This window comes from Anastrepha obliqua, chromosome 3, assembly GCF_027943255.1.
Source record: "Anastrepha obliqua isolate idAnaObli1 chromosome 3, idAnaObli1_1.0, whole genome shotgun sequence".
Classification (NCBI taxonomy): Eukaryota; Metazoa; Arthropoda; class Insecta; order Diptera; family Tephritidae; genus Anastrepha; species Anastrepha obliqua.
In genome coordinates this window covers 134530595-134551857 of record NC_072894.1, presented here as the reverse complement: position 1 = coordinate 134551857, position 21263 = coordinate 134530595, and the positions used below count along the sequence as shown (strand labels likewise).

Here is a 21263-nt window from a genome sequence, read left to right as displayed (position 1 = left end):
AATAAACAACAACAAAACACTTTTAAAATTATTCAAAGCGGCTTCTAATTTGTAGACTTTCTCACAGCGGCATCGTCACAATTAACGCGATTAGAGATGCAATGCACATCTCGTGGGTTGTTTAAATTACGATCGGACTGACACAGTGACAATGACAGAGGAGTTGGGGTAAAATGACTCATCAAAAAACAGAGAAAAAAAAAAAATAAAGCTCAAAGGAACTTAGCATAATAAGTAGACAGAATGTCGGTTAAAAGGCGGTGAAATTCGCTTTAGCGCTACGACACAATAAAATGTTCGCATATAAAAAAAAAGGAGTAAACAAATTGGCTAATAAAAAGATAAGTTCAAACATCGGCAGTGGGATCGAGGCATGAATTGAGACAAACTACAGTTCATTAGTAAAATGATAATGACATTACATAGTAAGGAAAAAAATGCGTGATCAGCAAATCGGCGCAAACTTTTGATGTTTATATGCGATATAAATTCAAGTCTGGATTTAAAAAAAACCAAAAAATAAAATCGAAATAGTGGGAGAAACAGTAGTGGCTGAGAATATATAATTTATATAATGTTCTAAATTATTTGTTCATATTGAATATCTAGAATGCGTCTAAAAATGCTCAATGCTGGTATGAGCCTACCAGCAGCCTAAAGGCAGCCAGAAATGCTCGACTAGCCAATTCAACGAAAGCAGAGGCACAGAATTCTCAAAACTGAACTAAAAGTGCTCGTGCAACCGATCATGAGTGGAGTTTTCGATAAGAAGTAAAAAATTATCCATTTACATTATTCATCTCAGTTAGACCTCTGCGCCTACTCTCTATTCCCGAAACTGCATTTGGCGTTTAAAAGGAAGCGAAATGAGTCGATTGACGCCATGGAAATCACCGTTGAAACCATACTGAACAGTGCTTCTACAAAAAAAAAAAACAAATTGTTCCTTTGATAACTTGGAAAAGCGTGCACATCTGTGTGTACCAAAGCAGAAGGCAAATTTATTGATCAAATAAAAAAAAAAGAAAAATAAGAAAATATTGTCATAAAATATACACTGGTTTTCCTTTATTTTAAAAACATTTTTATAATTTTATTTTTAATAGCGGGTGTGGATTGTATATTCTGAAATACTCTCCATATAGCACTAACACATGCATAAATGATTTTCATAAAATTCATTACACCAGGCCTTTATTAAATTTACGCGAATGCGACGCCTCAATTCGCAGCTCAAATCAACTTATTCTTATTTATTTTTCACGCTCAAATTTACATACCGCACATACATACATACATTCAACAATTGATGCAAAATAGATATGTAATACATTTGCTTTTCTTATTTTATATTTTTTGCGTAATTGAATGAGTGTTAAAAAAATTGAATTAAAAAAATACAATTCCATTGAATTCAATTGATGTGCAAACGGCTACAATTCCCAATCACCAACGAAATGGTAATGGCCAATATTCAATAATTGATGTCGCGCTTTTGGGACCATAAAGTTGTCAGCGTAAAGCAGGTGGCGAATCCAATGCAAGCGTAGCAGCGATATTGCAATATTATTTGTTCTTGTTGTCCTTTTTAGACTTTTAAGCAATTTTATTTCAATGCAAAATCATTTTAGTTATCAGGTGTCCGAAATAATTTTAAGAAGAATAAGATTGATTTGGTTTTGTTTCGTAAAATGCAAATTTTGCGGTTGAGTCTCGTTTAAGACTGGCATACACAATTGTTCGGGCTTTTGCAGTGCCTATTGGGAATTGTAACCATGCTAATTATGGATTCCAAGCATAAATTGGTCACCTGGTTGCCTAGTAAAATCTGGCATGACCCTGTCGAGTGGGTTGCAGTTCGCATCGTTGTTTCATTTGTGAATGTCATTTTAGTGTTTGATGGTTTTCAAGGTGGTGCATAAATGGGTGCAAGGAGAGTTGAAAAATTGGGAATGGCATGACTTTCATATCATATAAGTATATTAGAAACGAGTTATTTTTTTGATTTTCTATTAACTTCGGCTAGAAGCCCTTAAGCATTTATTCTATGGCTTTCACTCTGATTTCCAAAGAATTCATTTTTCAATTAAGGTAATGGAAGTAAAATAAAATTAGCCGTTTTATCTTGTCACTGGGATTTTTGGCTTACTTTCAATCACACCTAGTCTTGTTTGGAATTCGTATCAGAGTACGATGACATAATTATATCTGGATTATCAAAGCTTGAATTTGCAGCGATGGAGTATAAAGAGAGTTCAAAGAGTTTCGAAATGAAAAAGAGGAGCTTGGTATTACGTAAACAAATTTTAAATTATATAATATATTCAGGTCTGCAACAAAGCATCTGCAACAATATTTTCTCAAAATACCTCCGAATCGCAGATTGTGGATGGAGGGATCAGATGATATGCAAAATTAGCGAAACCCACATTCTCAAACAAACGTCAACATTCTTCTTCTTCAGGTCTTTAATCCCTCGTGCGGCATGGAGCATTAATCACACCTGCGATTGTGCAATTTTTGGCAGAGTACTTCAGTTGGTTCCAGCTCTTTCCAATGCTTCCAGCTTTCATTTCACCTGTTCGCCTTCAAGTTTCCCTCGGTCTACTAGGCTTGCGACCAACATTCGTGAGAGGATTTCATTCCAATGACTTTCGTGCAATGCATGCATCATTTTTGGCGTTTTATGAACATTTCGGCTGGATTCATTTGCGCCTTTTTCGAAATTGCTTTGGGCCAATAAATGTGCAAGATATTCCTCAGGCAGCCATTTATAAAAACCTGAATGCTCGTAGTGATGGATTTGGTAAATTTCCATGTATAGCAAGCATAGAGTAGAACAGATACTATCGACTTTGGATTTGGAAATTCTCATTCTTTAGCTTTACTAATGCGAGATTTGACATCCTCTGTGAATGCGCTGCCCTATGCAAGGAGAGTTTGTCAACACTGGGCAAACCACTGTTCGAGAGTCTTGATTAACTGCCTGGCTTAGACGTCAACAACCTAATAAGGTTCTTAAACTACTCAGACTGGATAATTTTTAAATTTCAATTTTTTAAATTAAATTTAGACATTTATCAAAATTAACTTAGAACTCAACACAGAAATAATATTCTTTATTAGAATATCATTTTTTCTTGCATTTTCGTCAACATTAAATTAAGAAAAAAAATCAAACTTGTTAAAAATCAAACGACGTGAGCTAGCCAGCGCAACCATCAACGAAACAACGAGGCAGACGAGAAAGTTCACGAGCGTCCGAAAATTCAGTCAGGCATGACGCAGCAAAACGCGCATATCAGCCTATCCTGGCATGACATGAATTGGCGTTGTTGCTGTACATATTTTGTCATATCGCTGGTATACAAATTGCAACAAAATGGAGTAGAGAAATTTCAAACGAGCAGAGCAAAAAGCAGTGAAAAAAATTTGTATGGAAAAAAATTAACTAAATGAAATACAAGTTGGTGGGGTAGAGGGCCGAGAGATATGGCGAGCTGAGTGGAATTTTGCTGAAGGGAAAGGCAAAGAAAAAAGGCAGCAGTAGACAGTGAGTTATAACAACGCCACAAATGCTTGGCATGGCGCAAGTGTCCAACATAAACGCCACAACAAAGCAACGTTAATTGACGTGCCACAAAACACACACGAGCGCAGAAACATTCACACAAACAAACACTCAAGGCAGCATGCTGCAAAAAACAAAATAACTTTCCACAAAAAAAGTAAAAACAGCCAGTGCGTTAGTGTACATGTGTGTGTGTGCAGGAGCAACGAGAGTGATAGCGTTTGAGCGCCGATCCATATGATATCGCCGGAGTATTTCATTCAAGAATATGCCCAGGAGAGTGACATGAAGTGTCTGATAGAGGTTTGAATCGGAAAATGCATAGAGCGGCGGTATGAAGCTTGAAAGCATATCGGCTGTGGTCAACATTTTCATGGCTAACAAGTAAAAACCAAAAAAAAAAATTATAAAAAAGCATCCACCCATTTTTCGTAGTCAAAGTGTTGTAAAATTTAAGTTTCCAGTTACTGCGTGCATTTACGTAGAAATGTTTGAACATGCACTTCTGCGCTCCTGCACACATACACACATTTCAGTTAAATGCGTTTTTTACACCTTTATTATTAACCCTATAAAGCATTGCTGCAACCATCCGCCTACAAAGGGCGCATCGGAGGTCGTCGTCCTGGGCGGCAGTTTATTCGGACATTTGACGCACTGAATCAGGAGCTTGATTAATGGCCTTTAATTATGTCAAATGGGCGCACAAAAAACTACCAGGAATATGTGCAACATTAAAAACATCCCACCTACCTACTGCAATGTGAATGCAGTGTGTAAATGAGCGCGACAAGCGAAAGGGTCGCTGTGATCGAAACCAGAAGAAAATACTCAAATACAGTGTAAGCAAAATCACACATTGCCATATATTTATAATCGTATGCACGTTTGTTTTGGTTGAATGCAGTAAGCAACAAAAATCCCCTGGGAGTAGTTGAAGAAAAAGTAGCTTTGAAACTCGCCTGAATAGCCAAAAGTTGATTGGTAGGCGCGCGTGTGATATCAAACGGCCGGAGCTCTCTTTTAAGATAGTTTTTGCCAGACTTAAAAATTGAAAACTCAAATATTTACTTATATATAGTTCACAGAATAGCTGAGTGTTGAGTTTTTAAGAGAAAAAATGACAATATCTTCGATCGCCATAGGTGAGTGGGTTTTTTGCGTAACTAACAGAGTGGCACAAATGTAATCATCCAATTTTGTTTTTGAATAACTGTTGAATAACTTTTTAAACAATAATTTTGAGCGATAAAAAATTTTATTTTTACTTTTACGCGCTCCATTACTTGTCTGTTTGCATACTGCAGCTGTATCATTTGTAAAAATTAAAAATCTTCTGATAGGGTGATTAATTTGGGCCACCTTATATGGTGAGGGGGTTTGATGCCTTCTGTTGTTAAGAAGATTAATTCATAGAAAACGTTTTTTCTAATAGCTATGGCCTCCGAGTGTATTGCTCCCATTTAGAGGCGTCATTACAACTGCAGGTCAGTCTACAGGTTGAGCAACATCAAGAAACGCACTACAAATTGCAGAAGAAGCTCGGTCAAGCACATAACGAAATATTGTAAACAGCTGCTATTGGATAGCATTCGCTGTCGTTTACTAGAAAATGCGCCAGTATTAGATTTTCTCGGACACTATATTCCTCAAACGTACTATCCAAATATTTATCAATTCATTCTTGATTAGTTTAGAAACCAATGTTTGAAGGCGAATGGAATTCTTTTTAGAAATCAGAATTACAACACTGGAGGTCATCTAGTTATTATTAATAAATATTATGGCCTCCTGTTACATCATTTTAACCAACTTTGCTTTGGGTATCAAGCTTTTTGTTTGCTTGGCCCAAGCTTGCACCCACTTGCTTATTAATCTCTCTACCTCACCGTACTTCATTTGTTCTCTAACCCATAATGTCCAGTTGCGAATGGCGTTAAAAAATTGAAACTGTTAGGGTGAAAATATCAACGTGACAGTTGGTCAAACGTAACAGCAGGTAGAAAATTTTTTGCGTGTGGGAATATGTGCGTGGCCTGTAGGACAAATTTAACCAGTGGAGAAAATCTTCTACACTTTACACTTTTGGGGGATTCCATGTAAAGTGATCTGATTATTTTGGACATTGTCGTCCGTTCTTCTGAAAATCGGTTTATTTGTAAGCTGCGCTAATAAAACAGGGACTGAAAATTTTTTGAGAAAAGTTCATTCATTTTTTGATTTATTCAAATCTTTTTTGAGCGTCGCAGTAAATAATCTAAGTGTTTTGTTTTTAAAAATTTCCAAAAAAAAGGAAAACAATGTTTCCCAAAATTAAAAAAAAAAATAATTTTTTCCAAAAATAACATAATTTTTTTTAAATAATATTTTTGTCAGAGCGAAAATTACAAAAAAAATGTTTGCCAAAATTAAAAAAAAAAAAAATTTTATGCTAGGATAATTATCGAATATATATCAAAATTTTCTAAAAAGTAAAAAAAAAATAGAAGAATTTTAAAAAGAACCGAATGTATATCAAAATTTTGTTTTTCAAAATTTCCAAAAATAAAAAAAATGGTTCCCAAAATTCAAAAAAAAAATTATGTTAGTATATTTTATTCTAAGAAATAAAAAAAAAATAAAAGAATTTTAAAAAGAACCAACGATATATATAAAGTTAGATTTTCAAAATTTCCAAAAACAAAAAATTTTCCCAAAATAAAAAAAAAAATTAATTTAAAAAAATTTGTTTAGTATTTTGTTTCGAAAAATTCAAAAAAAAAAAAAAAATTAAAACAATTTTAAAAAGAATCGAAAATATATCATTTTAAAAAACTCTTCACATACATTTCAGCTCATAACAAATCTCACAATTGTAACATTTTTCCTGTGACTACATAGATGTTGTTTTAAAATAAATCATGTACAAATTTAAAATCTTTAAGGTTTAATTTTCAGTGCATTTTATTTAAAATACGGCTCTTAACTACCATATTTTTTGTAAAAAAATACATCATTTATATGCCCACCAAGTGCATCCACTACAGAGACTTTTTTTCTATCCTCCACACAACCAATTTCTTGAGATTTTTTGACTACGCCCTGAATTGCAGACTCGTTCGCATGATGATTTTCAGCAAAAAATCACGATTTTAACGATATGTTGTTCTAAAAGTGCGATCCTTTTCATAATAAATTTCAATAACTAATACATAGTAATAACAAAAGTGTACATCTACCTACCATCCAGGAATTATTCACTCCTAACATTTAGCCACCACTTTTGAGATACCCTCGAGCATATTTTTTCTAAAGAACAAAATCGAATGTATAGAAATTTTAAAAAGACCAGAAGATATTTCACTTCAAAAACCTTGATATAACTTTGAATATTTACATTGCGTCCAAATCATACAATAATTTTTTTTCTTCGACTGTTCTACACTATTAAGTAGGTATCAAGTTTTATTGGTCACAGACTTTTCGAGCAAGCAACTGCATGGATGAATTGAAAATACGACTACTGATCCGCTGCGTTGACCCCGCTTACGGGTTTAAGAAATGGCAGGGGGTTTTAGATTCATGTGATTCAAATGATGCAACTACGGCACTGAGTATATTGACCAACTAAACAGCGGTTACTTCAACCTGAAAGGTGGAATTAAATATGGGCCATTTAGTTCCACGTTTCAGAGTAGTAATTAGTTTATAAAATATCTCTACTAACCACATAAAGTACATACATACATATCGAGCCTTTGTATTCTTCACGAACCAAATTTTCCACCAGGGACGGCAACTCCTTGCCACTACAAAATGTACGCAAATAAATTTCAAAAATATACATTCGAAAAACGTTTTGTAACACGACACAGGGCAATTCAAATGAACGATACTCACACTGCTCGGCAGTACCGTTACGCTTGTCGTGTCATTTCGTGTGCGCGAATTTTTTTATTTGTACGACGTGATTGTGTGGGCGGGCAAGCATTTTGTAGTAACACGTGTCGTGCCAGCCAACTCCACCCACTGATATGGCCACTTGTTCACCAGTTACGTCGCTGAAATGTTGTCCCTTTCGATTTTCTCTACATGGATATGTACGTATTGTTCAATCCTTCCGCTTTTTATGGCATTTGTCGCCAGCCGCTTGTCGTCAACGTAATGAAAGTGTCATAAATTATGCCACATTTGACGAAAGCGACATGCAACGTCCAACCACTCAACGGGCAGTGGGTGGGAAGCCCATATGACCCGCGGGAAACACATACAAATGCATGCGCGGCCAGCCTACTTTTTGTGCGTACATATATGACTAACGGTTAAAAGTGCGGGTGCAAAGGTTATTCCATATTTTGTTTTTGTACTCAGTATGCATTTTTTTTGCTAAAACAAATTACTGTTGATTGAGTCGATTTGGCACACAAACGATCACTTTAGGCGTTGATATGTTTGCTCAAAAAAACTCGCCAATTTACTTTTAAATTATGCCATTAATTGAAATTGCGCGCAAATTGCCCAGTATTCTGGTAATTGCTTTTTTAAACATTCATAATTACAATGATTAACCGGTAAATATTGGAAATTATTGTTATTGTTTTAATGCAAGAAAATTAAGATTGAAGTGTGTTGGATTTAGAGAAAACCGGAAAAACGAGATCAATTTGTCAATGCCTCCTAAACTACTGTGGATCTGCTTACTAATGCGAGTAGCGACGCTTCGGCCGATTTGCAAGCGAACTTAATCTACGAGTATGCATTCTAACGCTTCGCTAGAGTAGTATTGGGAGTTTTTTTAGCTGCGTTAGAGCTATCGTTATCGATAACTATGATTTGACAGCTGACAATGGCAAACTGTGTTGACATTTCTGCCCAGTAAGCTAGGGAGCTCATCATAAATCGCTGAACGCCAGAACAAGGCTCCCGGATTGGGGAAGTTTACATTGAAACAAATACATCTCAAGTTCATAGAGCGAAGTGTTTAAGAAGACGCCGACTCCTCGTCGTTCTCTACTTCCTGGCCTTTGTCCTTCAACTACGTGGCGAATTTTATGGAAGGAACTTAGCTTGCATGCCTATAAAACACAGCTCATGCAAGAATTCAAGCCAAATAACCATCGCTTGCTTCGCTGATTAAGCTCATTTAGATTTTTTATTCAGATTTATTGGAAAAAGTAGCCAAAAATTCGACAGATCGATGAAAAAAATGAATGCCATGAAATTATCTACTTGATTATAATAAAAAAATGTCATTCCAGCAATATTTCAGTTGTATTATCAGCTTAAATATGCGACTGCCATAGCCGTATAAGTTGTTGCGTGACTACCATTCGGAATTCACAGAGAGAACGTAGGCTCGAGTCTCAAATCAAGATCAAAATTAAGAAAATGTTTTTTTCTAATAGCGGTCGCCCCTCGGCAGGCAATGGCAAACCTCCGAGTGTATTTCTGCCATTAAAAAGCTCCTTATAAAAAATATCTGCCTTTCGGAGTCGTTTGTGGATCAACATCAAGACCCACACCACAAATAGGAGGGGGAGATCGGCCAAACACGCAAAAAAGGGCGTACGCGCCAATTATATATATATATAGCTTTTAAAGAACACCCGATATTTTGCACTGGTTCACTGTAGGAACATACTTGAATATGATTTGAGAAGTTATGAGAATCCCGGTTATTGTAGAAAAAAATAGGAAAACAAAATTGACATAAAAATTATTTCCCAAACATTTTTAATAAAAAAAAATCATTTTTAATACAAAAAAATAGAATTTTTGGTAAAATAAAAAAAAATTTAATACAAAAATAAAGTTTTTCATAAAAAAAATCGTTTCTAAAAAAATTTTCTTATCCGATCCCGATTCCGATCTACAACCATCACTTCCGTCCAACTTCGAGCCCTGTCTCCAAATGTTGCACACCTCCCACTACTCCCTTGAGGGAATATGAGTGGAAAAAGTTCCGCTCGGACCTACCGAAGGTGTACAATGATCAGTATCATGGCGATGAACTCAAAGTTTTTAAGAGTACTAGAGTGTCCGTAGTTCATCTTATGGTCGGAACACCTCAATCTGTCTACGGATGCCATAATCAGCATAGCGTTGAACGCTAGAGAAGGAGTGGTCCGAGGTGCTCCACTGATTTCAATGAGGGCAGACCTTTAGACCCTCTCTAGCTTCTTAGCTGACATCATCCTTTCCACCAGACAAGGACTTCGTACAACGAAATTGGCTATATTATTGTCCAAAACGTAACGTTAGGCGAGTGGTTCCATCTTTTGCCGATAGTGCCCCCCTTGCCTTCTTAATTCTCTCCTTAATGTTGGGCTTTCACGTAAGCCCTTTGACAAGGGTGAGTTCAAGGTACTCCACCCTGTCAGAGAGCGCACGCTATTGAGGGAAGAAAGACTCTAAATATTTTATATTTCCACGTGTATAAGACAGGCCCTGTCCTCAGAGTATTTATCGAGGGACTGCAATTTGCGGTCCATTTCACAACAAGATTCAGATAACCCTGCATCAGTTCCATCAGTATCTAAAAACTTCCCTCCGACAATAAGGGCCACATTATTCGCGTAAGCAATCACCCTGCAGCCTCTCCTTTCCAGTTCCTCTAGCTAGTCGTTAAGCACAACAATCCAGAGTAGTGATGAGAGAACATCGCCTTGCGGGGTGCTTCTGCTCACCTGCCGGCGGAGAGAGACGCCACCCTGCCGTGCCCATTCTGTCGTTAAGCATTTTATGGATAAGCCTAATAAGGGGCACCTCGATAAGCCGACACCTGGTTTATCAAGAGGCCTGGTAATTGCCTCCGGCAGGATATTGCTGGGCAAGTAACTCTCAAGAAGGGTAATGAGCTTGGCTTATTAAATTCTGTTTCTACGCTTCGAGGCGAAAGGTCTATTTGAAGTAAAAGTAAATTATTGAGGAATGCAGTTTCTAGATAGTGATTTAAAATTATATAACACACCTGTGCCTCTTAAACTCTTTCTCTTCTTATTTGTGTTAAAGCCCACTACATTTCCTCCCACGTACACACCCACTTGTTTAAGGAATCCAGCACGTCTTTTCATTTTGAATTGTGAGCCAAATGTGAGTGCATTCCAGTCTTCCATCGGCTTAGTTGAATCATCTTTAAAATATATTAAGTTCCTTACTCCTATCGTCATTATCAGCTATGTACAATTGTCATAATTAATCGCAAATGGCAGACAGCGTGACACCACTGCCGCATGCCACATGCCGCAAAAAAAAAAAACCAGAAAAAACGCAGCTATAACAAAGAATTTTAAAAAGTTTTAAGAAAAGCAAATAGTAAAATGAATGCGGAACGCGGAAAGCCATATCAAACCGCCATTGCACGCATTGCACACAATTTCACAGAAGATGAACAATGTCGTCACGTGACAAGCGCGCAACGAAGCACAGCAGAGGGCAGAAGAGAGCAGCCGAACACAGCACAATGACAGCAGTTTTGCATACTAAAGCGAGCGATGCAATGACGTTTACAAGCGCAAAGGCGGCGTTGTGGCTGTCGCAGTCAGTCTAACCGCGACCCGCGAAATACCCAAAACTATCAGCGCCCGATTGTAGACAGTCAGGCAGCCCACTTTGATGAATTGACTTACCCCGTACATACATAAATTCGCATGTACCTTACGGAGATCCGCCAACCATTTAATGACTACGCAAATGAATGTGACCAAGATTATCGCAGGAGCGAATGCATTTGTGCTGTTAACTCCTAAGGAATATCAGACTATGGAAATACGATTACTTTAAGATTTAGAGTGTCTAAAACTAGTCAAGTGAAATTTTATTGGCTATAAAAATGATTTGTGTACTTGTTAAAGTGTTTGATTTCTTCACACGCTGTCGGTCATCTGCCCCGAGTTCCATCATCCTAAACTGAACATTTTCAAATTGTTGAATCCCTTCGACTTATCGATATTTCCATGCAGCGTGCCATCGAAGAGGAGCTGCCGATTGAACTTGGTCAGTTTGATGTATACAGAGAAGCCTGCTTCGGGCAAATAACTGGATAAAACTTCCTCATCGATGCGGTATTCATGCACCGAGTAGACGCCTTTCTTAATGGGACAACGCTTGATGAAATCACCCTGTTTCAGTATATCTTCGTAAATGCCACGCAATACTGGTTCGATTGAATGCTGTTTGAGAAATTTGCAGAAGCTGACTGAACGATTGACGATTGTTGTAAAGTTGCCCTCATCCAATTCGAGAGAAGTAGCGTATTTAAGATTGATACCATCGATATCTTCATGCACTTGCAACGTTATGGCCAAGTATGTGTCACCAGCAGTGTTGTTGTGAATATTCATCTTAACGTCTATTAGCTTAGAGTTGTATTGGTAAGGAAAAGAGGTGAAGAAGACCTCAAAAGAACGCTAAAAGGGAAGAGGAGAGAGTAAATTAGTAGCCTATTTGTAGAGTGAGATGAATAGCAGATGGGAGGAAGTTAGGTGAAAGTTATATACTTGTGAAGCTGAATTCCACTAAGTTTGAAATGAGTTGCCAAACAAATGTTTAAGGAAAAAATTATAAATAGAGTTGCCAATATTTTTTTAAAATAAAAAACATATTTTGTAAAACCATAGTTTAATTAAAAATAACAACGCTGTCTTTCAAGTTCGAGTTTCTTCATTGAAACAACTTTTTATTTTGACAGCTGTGATAATACGATGACGCTTTCTTTAACAGATGTTAGTAGAAAACGTACAGATTTTGTTCGCGCGCTGCATAAAAATAACTAAAATCCTTTACAAAAATTGTGGGTCGGTGGAAATGACGTTTCGTAAAATTAAAGATTTTATGGACTATCCAAAAGAGCTCGGAATAAAAAGGTTAACCAAAAAGATTTAGTTGAAGAATTTATGCTAAATGACAACTCTTCTATACTAAAATTTTTAGTTTTGAACCCTCTAGCAATTTTGCAAAACTATTTTACTACAAAATATTTGCGAAACTTGAGACAAACAACTTTAGAGTCGAAACAAAACACAAAAAAAAAAACGAAGTACGATAAACTGAACTAAGTTTTAAGGTAAATTAAATACAAATAAATACGGGGGTTTACCCAAAAATATACGAACCCGTTTCACTGTAAACGCGGCATTTTACAAAGAAGTGCTCTTTCGGCTGAAAAACCGCGTCGCCCGTCAACAATTGGACCCTTCATCACGACAATGCGTCGGCACGCACCACCTTCCTCTGCACCTCTGCATTGGCCCTCCCTACAGCCCAGACCTGTCCCCTCCAGACTTCTTCTTGTTCCCGCGCCTGAAAAGAAAGCTGAAGGGGAGGCGTTTTGACTCCATCAAGGCGATCCAAAAAACTGTGACAGCCGAATTGAACGCGATTCCGGCGGATGAGTTTAAAAAATGTTTCCTGCAGTGGAAGGACCGCTACCAGCGGTGTATTGACGCTTAAGGGTCCTATTTTGAAGAATATTAGTTGTATAAGCCAAAAGGTTTAATAAAACTGCTTAAAAAAATAAGGCTCATTACTTTTCAATCAAACCCTGTATATCTATGATGGAGCTATTCTGTGTCACCGGACTGATGGCAACCTTCGCAGTTACTCACATTTAACTAGGGAGTGCACTTTGAACCACCTGCTTACTATTAAAGGTGCTTTTTTGTTTTTTGTGCCCTTTTTTGTGTTTTTGTTTCCTATAAGGGTAATTTTAATCTTCGAAACAGACATAAGTCGCAGGAGGCTACAAAGTCTTCCCATTTAGTTCTTTGGTCTTTTTAAATATTTCCGCACAAGATTTGAAACATTCGCTGACGCCTTACATCGGGTTGATGGTCGGTATTATTACATAAAACAACCCATGGGGTCAGCATATGACGACCATTGGAAACATTGAGGATCCGATTTGCCTGCCTTGCTTACAGGAGTAGGATAGCACTAGGCGGTTTGCCATTACCTGGCGTAGCGGAACCTTTTTGTATTTCATGCCCGTTGCTTCGAACCCATGCACTACCGTATGGTAGTCACCCATTTCACTCATTCGGCTGAAGCAGCAGTTTATTAATATTTATTTATAGCGCATTTCGTTCATCATCGAAAATCTGCCATCAAGATTATTCTCACTCTCTTCCCTCGCTTTTCCTTCATTTTCATTTTAATGAGTAAAACTTTACAAAAACGAGCGCTCATTTCCTATTTCATTATTTCATTTTATCAATTTGCTCTAAACCCAATTAATTACAAACTTTATGACAATTAAAACATTTTACAATCATTTAATTCACAAAACGAGCAAATTAATAAAAACAACAACAGAAAATATGCACTGAGATATTTGCACTAAAAATGTTCCAAAACTTACCCATCCGCAGGCGATTGGTGCGCAGAGAACTAAAATACCAATAACTACAACAAGTACCGAGGTGGGTGAATGAGGCGCCCAGTTAGCTTGCAACTTCATAGTTACACAAAATTTAACTGAATCAAATTTGTCGAAAAACTATAATTTTACTGGCGGCCAAAAAATAAACAAGCACACAAAACGGGAAAATTTAGATAAACGCAAAGTTTGAAGCGCGTGTTTAAATTTGTGTATTTAAAAAAAAAAAACAATAAATAAAAGCGCATATAAAAGAATTATCGCCAAAGATTCGATTATAATTTGTTTTAAATTAACATTTTGTCTCGCTTTTTTAATTGTTTATAAATTTTTGGTTTTATTTTTAAACGCAATAATTTCAAATAACAATGGGGCTTTTAAACATTGTGAAAAAAATTGTTTATCATAGCAATTTTCAAGCTTCACTGAAGCAGCAAATCCAAAACAAAAAAAGAACAATCGAAAATCATTCAAAATGACATTTGTTTGTTAAATAATCGCATGAATACACAGGTGTACATACACACACATACGCACATGCAGAAGTATAAAAATGGAAAATTTTTATTTTTTGAAAATTGCTTTCATTTGGGCGTTACGCCTCAATGGTAGCGATGGTAGTTTAGCGATAACGTCGGTGTTTGCCATTTTACATTTTTTTGTCAATTTTAAATGAAATTTTAATTTTCGTAAATTTCGAAGAGAAGCTATAAAAAGCAATAGACGTGCATTTTAAAACCAAAAGACTGGGTTTTTCGAGCCAGAAAGCCTTTTTTCATATAGGAAGTGCGCATTTTTTTATCTTCCATAAACGTCAAAGTTTGACAAAATGGCGCCTACTGTCAAAGTTGCTTTGCTGAATTTGGTTGTGGTAGTGTTTTCTGGTTTGGCAGCAGCAGAGGTAAGCCTGAGATTGTTCAAATGAAAGCTCAAACATATTAAATATGCATGTATGTATGTATGTGCTGATGGCTCCGTTATTTGCAGAAAGTCATGCGGCCTAATTTGAAAGATATCAAACTTTGGAGTGATGAAAAACATGTTTCGCATAACATCGCCTATGACCCCAAGGACCCACATGTGAATCTTACGCTTAGTGTGCTGAAGGTATAAAAATTTACATAACTAACAAATCTATAATATAATTTTAAACAATTTAACTTTGCTCATTTTTAATGAAAATTCTAAAAAGTAAAAAAAATTATATAAAATAGAATTGAGCTAAATTGTATAGTTTTTTTCTTAGTATTCTATACATTTTTTAATACTATTTTATAGGACCTAAATGATGTCGACATCCATGCTGAAATTCGCATTACACAGAAGAAAGATCCAACGTATTTTTTTACGGCAAATACCACCTTGAATTTTTGCCGCATTATAGGTTGGCGTGAGTTGTCAGCAATTGGTTCATTGATTCACGCCTACTTGAAAGAGTATGGACATTTGGTTGAGAAATGTCCGATAGTGAAGGTGAGAGTTTGTACATATTTTTAAAAATTTTTAGGTTTTCAGTTTTCTATATAGAATTAGAAAAGGCTTTTCATAGCATCGACAGAAACAAATTGCCTTTTTCCAATAAGAGGTGATATTTTGCTTGTGTGGCTCGTAGCGCCGTCGCCGTCTTGTTGAAAATAAACGTTGTCCCGATCAATACCATCCAAGTCCGGTATAAAAAAACTCGATAGCGCAATCCATTCAGCGTAACTGTTGCTCCAGCTTCATTTTCAAAGTAAGGTCTAATGACCGCCGGACCATAAACCGCACCAAACAGTCACACGTTGAGGATAGAGAGGCTTTTCAACAATAACTCTTGGCTTTTCTAAGCCCCATATCCGACAAATTTGCTTGTTCACGAAGCCACCGAGGTAAATTCCGGATCATTTTCATGCATTTCAACGACCCAATCAGCAAAGACACGACGTTGTTGATGAGCGGCCGGCTTGACCCAAAATCTTTATGCAAAATACGGTGTAATGACGTTTGTGGAATGCCTTATTCCAAAGAACGACGAGGAATGGACAAACCTGGGTTTTCTTCAACAATTTCGGCTACAACAGCAATATTTTCAGCTGTTCTTGAGCGACGTGCCCGGGTTTTATTCTTCACATCATTAACTTGTCCCAATAGCTCGAATTTGTGCACCAATTTCTGTATTGCGGTCCGACCAGGTGCTTCACGATGACCCAAAAATGTTCGAGTATTACGAACCGTCTCTGTCAAATTTTCACCATTTTTATAGTGAATTTTAATAATTCGAATGCGTTGTTTAAGCGTGCATCATTTAATTTTTATTAATGGCCTTGTTTCTACTTGTCAAATATCAAAAAATGACAGCTTCAAAAGTGACATCCACCGAAATAGCGAGCTATTCAAAATAACACCTGTCATTGGAAAACCCATTACTTCGTTGGCAAGGAGTGCCGAAGGAACTTGCGTCTTTGGTATCAATGCCCCTAGCAGCAACAACATCCAAGGTGGTAATGGTCCAAGGTCCAAATAGTTTTTTATGAAAAGCTTTTTCACGGCAGAAATACACTCGGGGGATCACCACTGCCTACCGAGCGAGCACTATTTGAAAAAAAAAAAAAAACCAAATTGCTATCATTTCGAAGTCACGCACCAGCCCGTTCGGCTACAGCGGTCGTTGAACAGTCCTTTGTTGAATATAAATACGTGTCATTCCTCTTGTGTATTCACCACTGCGATTAAACAAATAGAACAGCCAAGGATAACCGATGGTATTTCGTAATTTTTGTGGCTTCTAAGCCATACATTTATTATCTACTGGCAAACCCGGTCACGCTTCGCTGCGGCTCATCAGTCAATATTTGAGTAAAATACTCGTATTTTTCTTCGGATAGCTACATATGTATGTTTTGAACTTCAGCCAAGTCGGACTATAAATACGATTTTTTGAGACATTTTGTTCGTAGACAAACATATCTTGTGAGTTTGAACTCAATCAGTTGGTTACTTCCTCAGTTTCTAGTCTCAAAAATGCACGGAAAGACAAATACATTTCTATATAAGCTATCTCTCCTCACTTTGCCAGTATTGGAATAATGCACTGGGATTCGAAAGCTATGCTTGTTCGTATAGACAAATGAGTACAAATAGCCTAATTAAATTCCATTCCGAAATTTCATGATTATGAAGGCAAATGTGTCGGTCCATTTTTGTACTTAATCTTCCCACTTATTTTTATATCCTCCAATAATGTATCGTTCAGATCTTTTAGACCACATTCATGCACTAGGAATAAAATATTGCTTAGTAGGGGTATTACTCATTCTCACGACATCGGAACCCAAATCTCGTAGTCGTGCTCTAGCAAAGGCAGGACACTCACAGAGAAAGTGCTTAGTGCTAGCCGTCTCCTCCAAGCATGACAGGCACACTGGGTCCTCAATGATTCCAATGGTGGTCATATGCTGACCCCATGGGTTGTGTCCTGTAATCATACCGACCATCAACCAAACTTCTTTTCTTCTAAGTTTTAATAGAAAGTTTTACAGTTTTCTGTTCGGACTTGTCACAAAACACTTTGCAGTTTTGCAGCGTTCTAGACCGGACCATCGCTCTTTATGTAGATTGCCTACATAATCGCTGATCCAATTCGTGATTCCTGTGGAACTGATTCCGATTATTGGCTCTGGCCCTTGTGGGGGCACCGCTGATCTACGGTTGGCCAATTCGTCGCCAATTTGGTTTCCTTGAACACCGGAGTGCCCCGGAATCCATATAAGTACAAGCCTGTTTTGTCTTGCGACAGAGTTAAGCCTCTTCTTACATTCTTGAACAATCTTTGAGGTTTGCTTCGCGTTCTACGGGACCTTCAGTGCAGCCTGACTTCCACTGAAAACTCCGATCTGTTTCCCGCTCCATCTCCTCTCGATTATTCATTCGGCTACTTTCAGGATGGCAAAAACATCTGTTTGAAAAACAATGGCCATTTTCCCTATAGCATAGTGATACTTATTACTATCGTTTAAGTACCATTCGGCTCCATACCCTATTTCATTCTTGGACCCATCGGTAAAGAAAATATTCGTCAAACCTCCTTGCATGCTTTTTGGATTGCTCCTTTGCATGCTTTTTGGATTGCTCCTCACGCAATGGAAATCTGACATCACATTTCCTTCAAAATGAAACTGTGGGCCTGATGTCTTAGGTGCCAAAAACAGTGGATACTGCTCAGATAGCAACTTAAAGATTTCTCTGTGTCCCGAAGTTCCGTCTGCGTGCCAGAAACCATATTTATGGAGTCTGCACCTTTCTTTTATTTCTTCCTGTTGTATCTTAAGATCCAAGGGGAGCAAATCAAGCATAGCATTTAGGGCATCATCAGAGGTTGTACTCATGGCACCCGTGATGCATAAAGATACTCTTCTTTGCAGCCCGTATAGTTCCCGGATTGTGGACTTAACTATGCTCCGTCGCCACCAGACCACAGAAGTGATGATTGGTTTGATAAGAGCTGTGTATATCCATAGGACCACAGCAGGTTTCAGACCCCAGCTTTTACCAAAGGCTCTACGGCATTGCTGAAAAATCCTCAATGCGCGATTCACCTTCAGTGAAACGTGTGTCCCAAGTCAGCTTGTTATCCAAGATTACTCCTAGATAGTTAATATATATATATTTAGTATATATATATATATACATATAAACGGACTTAGTGGTTACAGGTCATACAGAATTCAAAGTCCAATTAATTTCAGTGGTTGATTAAGCGTTTATTTCATAATCAAATAATTTCTTCGCTGGGTTCAGTGAGTGATCACTTTTTCCCTTTAGGCGAACTGGCTTTTTATTTTAATTTTTTTATTTTGCTTTTTGCTACATCACTCCCTACATAAAAACATTGAAATATCATATACATTTCAGGGGAAATATTATATGCATAGAGTCTGGATTGCCGAGGATCCCGCGTCTGCCACACTGCCAGAGGTTGATTACGAAATAAATTTCTCTGCCTACCATTTGGATGCAAGCAATAATCGTGAACTGATCATCAACGATCACATAGTGGGCGAAGGAGTAGTAAAAGATGTGAACAACGTGAAATCTGGCTTCTTGGCACTGCTGCCGAAAAATGGTTAAACGCAAGTATGCGAGTAGCAGAAAGATTAGTACGTGTGACGCAAACCTGCATATAAAGGAGTGGAATTTCATGAAAACTCCTAAAGAAGACGTACTTTTTTAATGGCTATTGTAATTTGGCTATTAGCATTAAAGCTTAAAAAATAGAAATGCAATAAAATTTTCGCATAAACAATTTGTTTTTTATTATTTTAATTTTTTTTGTTTTGTATTTAGTTTGTAAATAAATTTTCAATTGTTATTCCGGGAATTGGTTGTGGGGATACAAATATTTATATTTATGAGCTCGCATGTCGCCTGAATTTTAACGCCCAGGGTGCGAATACTAGAATGTTTGCGAACAAGCAAAAAAAGGTTATAGTAAAAAGTGGCATAAATTTAGAAACCAACCCGGATCATCCTCATGGAGCAGCGCTTAATTATAGGAAAAAATATTCATCAATATTATTGGCAGCTCAAATTGACATGAGCGCGACAAATCCTTCAACTGCGCGTTCTCATAAATCAAGTATGGCTACAAATGGCATACGCAGATGAAACAGCAACTTGACGAACAACGAAGAAAGGCAGCAACAATTCATTTGAGCGGATGGAAATATCAAAATTCGCAAGCTGTCAATTGTGAAACTGTCAATAGCATATTAATTTTAGGAGTTTGCGGAACTTAAAGAAAAAGCTTTATATGTATGTAGATATGTAAATATGTTTCAAATGTAAGAGAATTGATTGCAAAATAAGGTAATCAACACCCAGCACACGCCAAAATGTAGTGAAATCGTAGTAAGCTAAGCTGTTTTTCTAATAAAACTTTTGTGTGAAGAGAAAAAATATTATTTGTTATTCCATAACTACACTAGGGAGCAAAATTTGTAAACAAAAAATTATAGCCACCCACAATAAAAAATAAGAAAACCGTAAAAATGCAGATGACTTTCCAAATTTTTAGTGGATACAAAATAAAATCTTGCCAAAGGTTCTCTATAAAAAGCTTCAAATGGGCAGATAATTTAAATGTGCCGCATTAGAACAAAATTTTCAAGGGAATAATGACGCTAGCTTCGAATATAAACCTGCCTGCTCAGAGTTAGTCGCTTCGACAACTAACTAGAACTTGAGAACTAACATATAGAAAATATCATTAGTTAGGTTAGGATTAGTGTTAGGGCTTAAGAAAAAAATATACTTACAGGTAAAATCAGATTTAATTTTATACCATTAATGACTTGCGGCGGCCGCCGTAGCCGAATGGCTTGGTGCGTGACTATCATTCGGAATCGAGAGAGAGCGTATCGATCGGTTGGAGACTGTGTGCCCCTCCATTTGCGGAACAACATCAAGACACACACCACAAATAGGAGGAGGAGCTCGGACAAACTCCCAAAAAGGGTGTACGCACCAATTATATATATATATTATGACTTCCGGTTGAATCCATCTGAAATTTACTAACTTAACTTCCAACTAACTTTGAACCCTAATCATATCGACCTTTGCCAGAGTGAGCTAATATTAACAATAAATATCTAATGGCTTTTATACACGCGCCATTGTGCAAGGCTTTATAATTTTTGCAATGCAAGTATGTACATATATCATTTTCCATAATAACTTTTGCTCCGCAGTGTAATATTTTCGTGATTTCCGCGAAAAACTTCTCCTATTAGAGTATTAGAGTATTGAAAATTTAATTTAAAATGACTTTGATGGATTTGGTTGTCATAAAATGACAGCTATGAACAGTAGAGAACTCACCAACAGCACGTCAATGACAGCAGTCACACGCCAAATGACAAGTGCTGGCGCATTATACGAATGCAGTTTTGTCTACAGGGTGAACGATATGAAGTGTTACCTATTCAAAACACCATAACTTTCTTGTGTGAAATTAGTTTTTATTGATTTCAAAGACAAAATTGTTCCAAAATGATTGCAACTTTAACATTTACTCACTTTAGCTCGATATGACCACCTTTGGCCTTGACTGTAGCCTTCAAACGGTCAAAAAATGAATTGCATGCTGCACGAATGTGATCTTGAGGTATTTTGGCCCATTCTCGTATAATCGCTTTTTTCAGCGCATTCATACTGGCATATTTTTTAGTCCTCACCTTGCTGTCCAAAATGAACCAGATGGAATAGTCCATCGGATTTGCGTCTGGCGAATTCGAAAGCCATTGTGTGGACGAAATGAAGTGTGGAACATAATTTTTTAACCATTATTGGTTCATACGA

General features: G+C 37.1%; 2 protein-coding genes across 2 annotated transcripts; one reads left to right on the top strand and one right to left on the bottom strand.

The window, feature by feature from the left end:
* Positions 1 to 11448: 11448 nt before the first annotated feature.
* LOC129240157 (uncharacterized) lies at positions 11449 to 14006 on the bottom strand. The gene is made up of 2 exons (XM_054875736.1): positions 13908 to 14006; positions 11449 to 11958 (listed from the first exon to the last, which is right to left on the bottom strand). The coding sequence occupies exons 1-2, from the start codon at positions 14004 to 14006 to the stop codon at positions 11449 to 11451; spliced, it is 609 nt and encodes a 202-aa protein (XP_054731711.1).
* A 748-nt stretch (positions 14007 to 14754) lies between these two features.
* LOC129240338 (uncharacterized) lies at positions 14755 to 19031 on the top strand. Its single transcript, XM_054876084.1, has 4 exons — positions 14755 to 14826; positions 14913 to 15032; positions 15204 to 15398; positions 18816 to 19031. The coding sequence occupies exons 1-4, from the start codon at positions 14755 to 14757 to the stop codon at positions 19029 to 19031; spliced, it is 603 nt and encodes a 200-aa protein (XP_054732059.1).
* The last annotated feature ends 2232 nt before the right edge of the window (positions 19032 to 21263 follow it).

Coding starts and splice junctions, on each gene's coding strand:
- LOC129240157 (XM_054875736.1), bottom strand. CDS start 14,006: ATGAAGTTGCAAGCTAACTGGGCGCCTCATTCACCCACCTCGGTACTT. Junction 11,959..13,907: donor CACCAATCGCCTGCGGATGG/GTAAGTTTTGGA, acceptor CTTCCCTTTTAG/CGTTCTTTTGAGGTCTTCTT.
- LOC129240338 (XM_054876084.1), top strand. CDS start 14,755: ATGGCGCCTACTGTCAAAGTTGCTTTGCTGAATTTGGTTGTGGTAGTG. Junction 14,827..14,912: donor CTGGTTTGGCAGCAGCAGAG/GTAAGCCTGAGA, acceptor CGTTATTTGCAG/AAAGTCATGCGGCCTAATTT. Junction 15,399..18,815: donor AGAAATGTCCGATAGTGAAG/GTGAGAGTTTGT, acceptor TATACATTTCAG/GGGAAATATTATATGCATAG.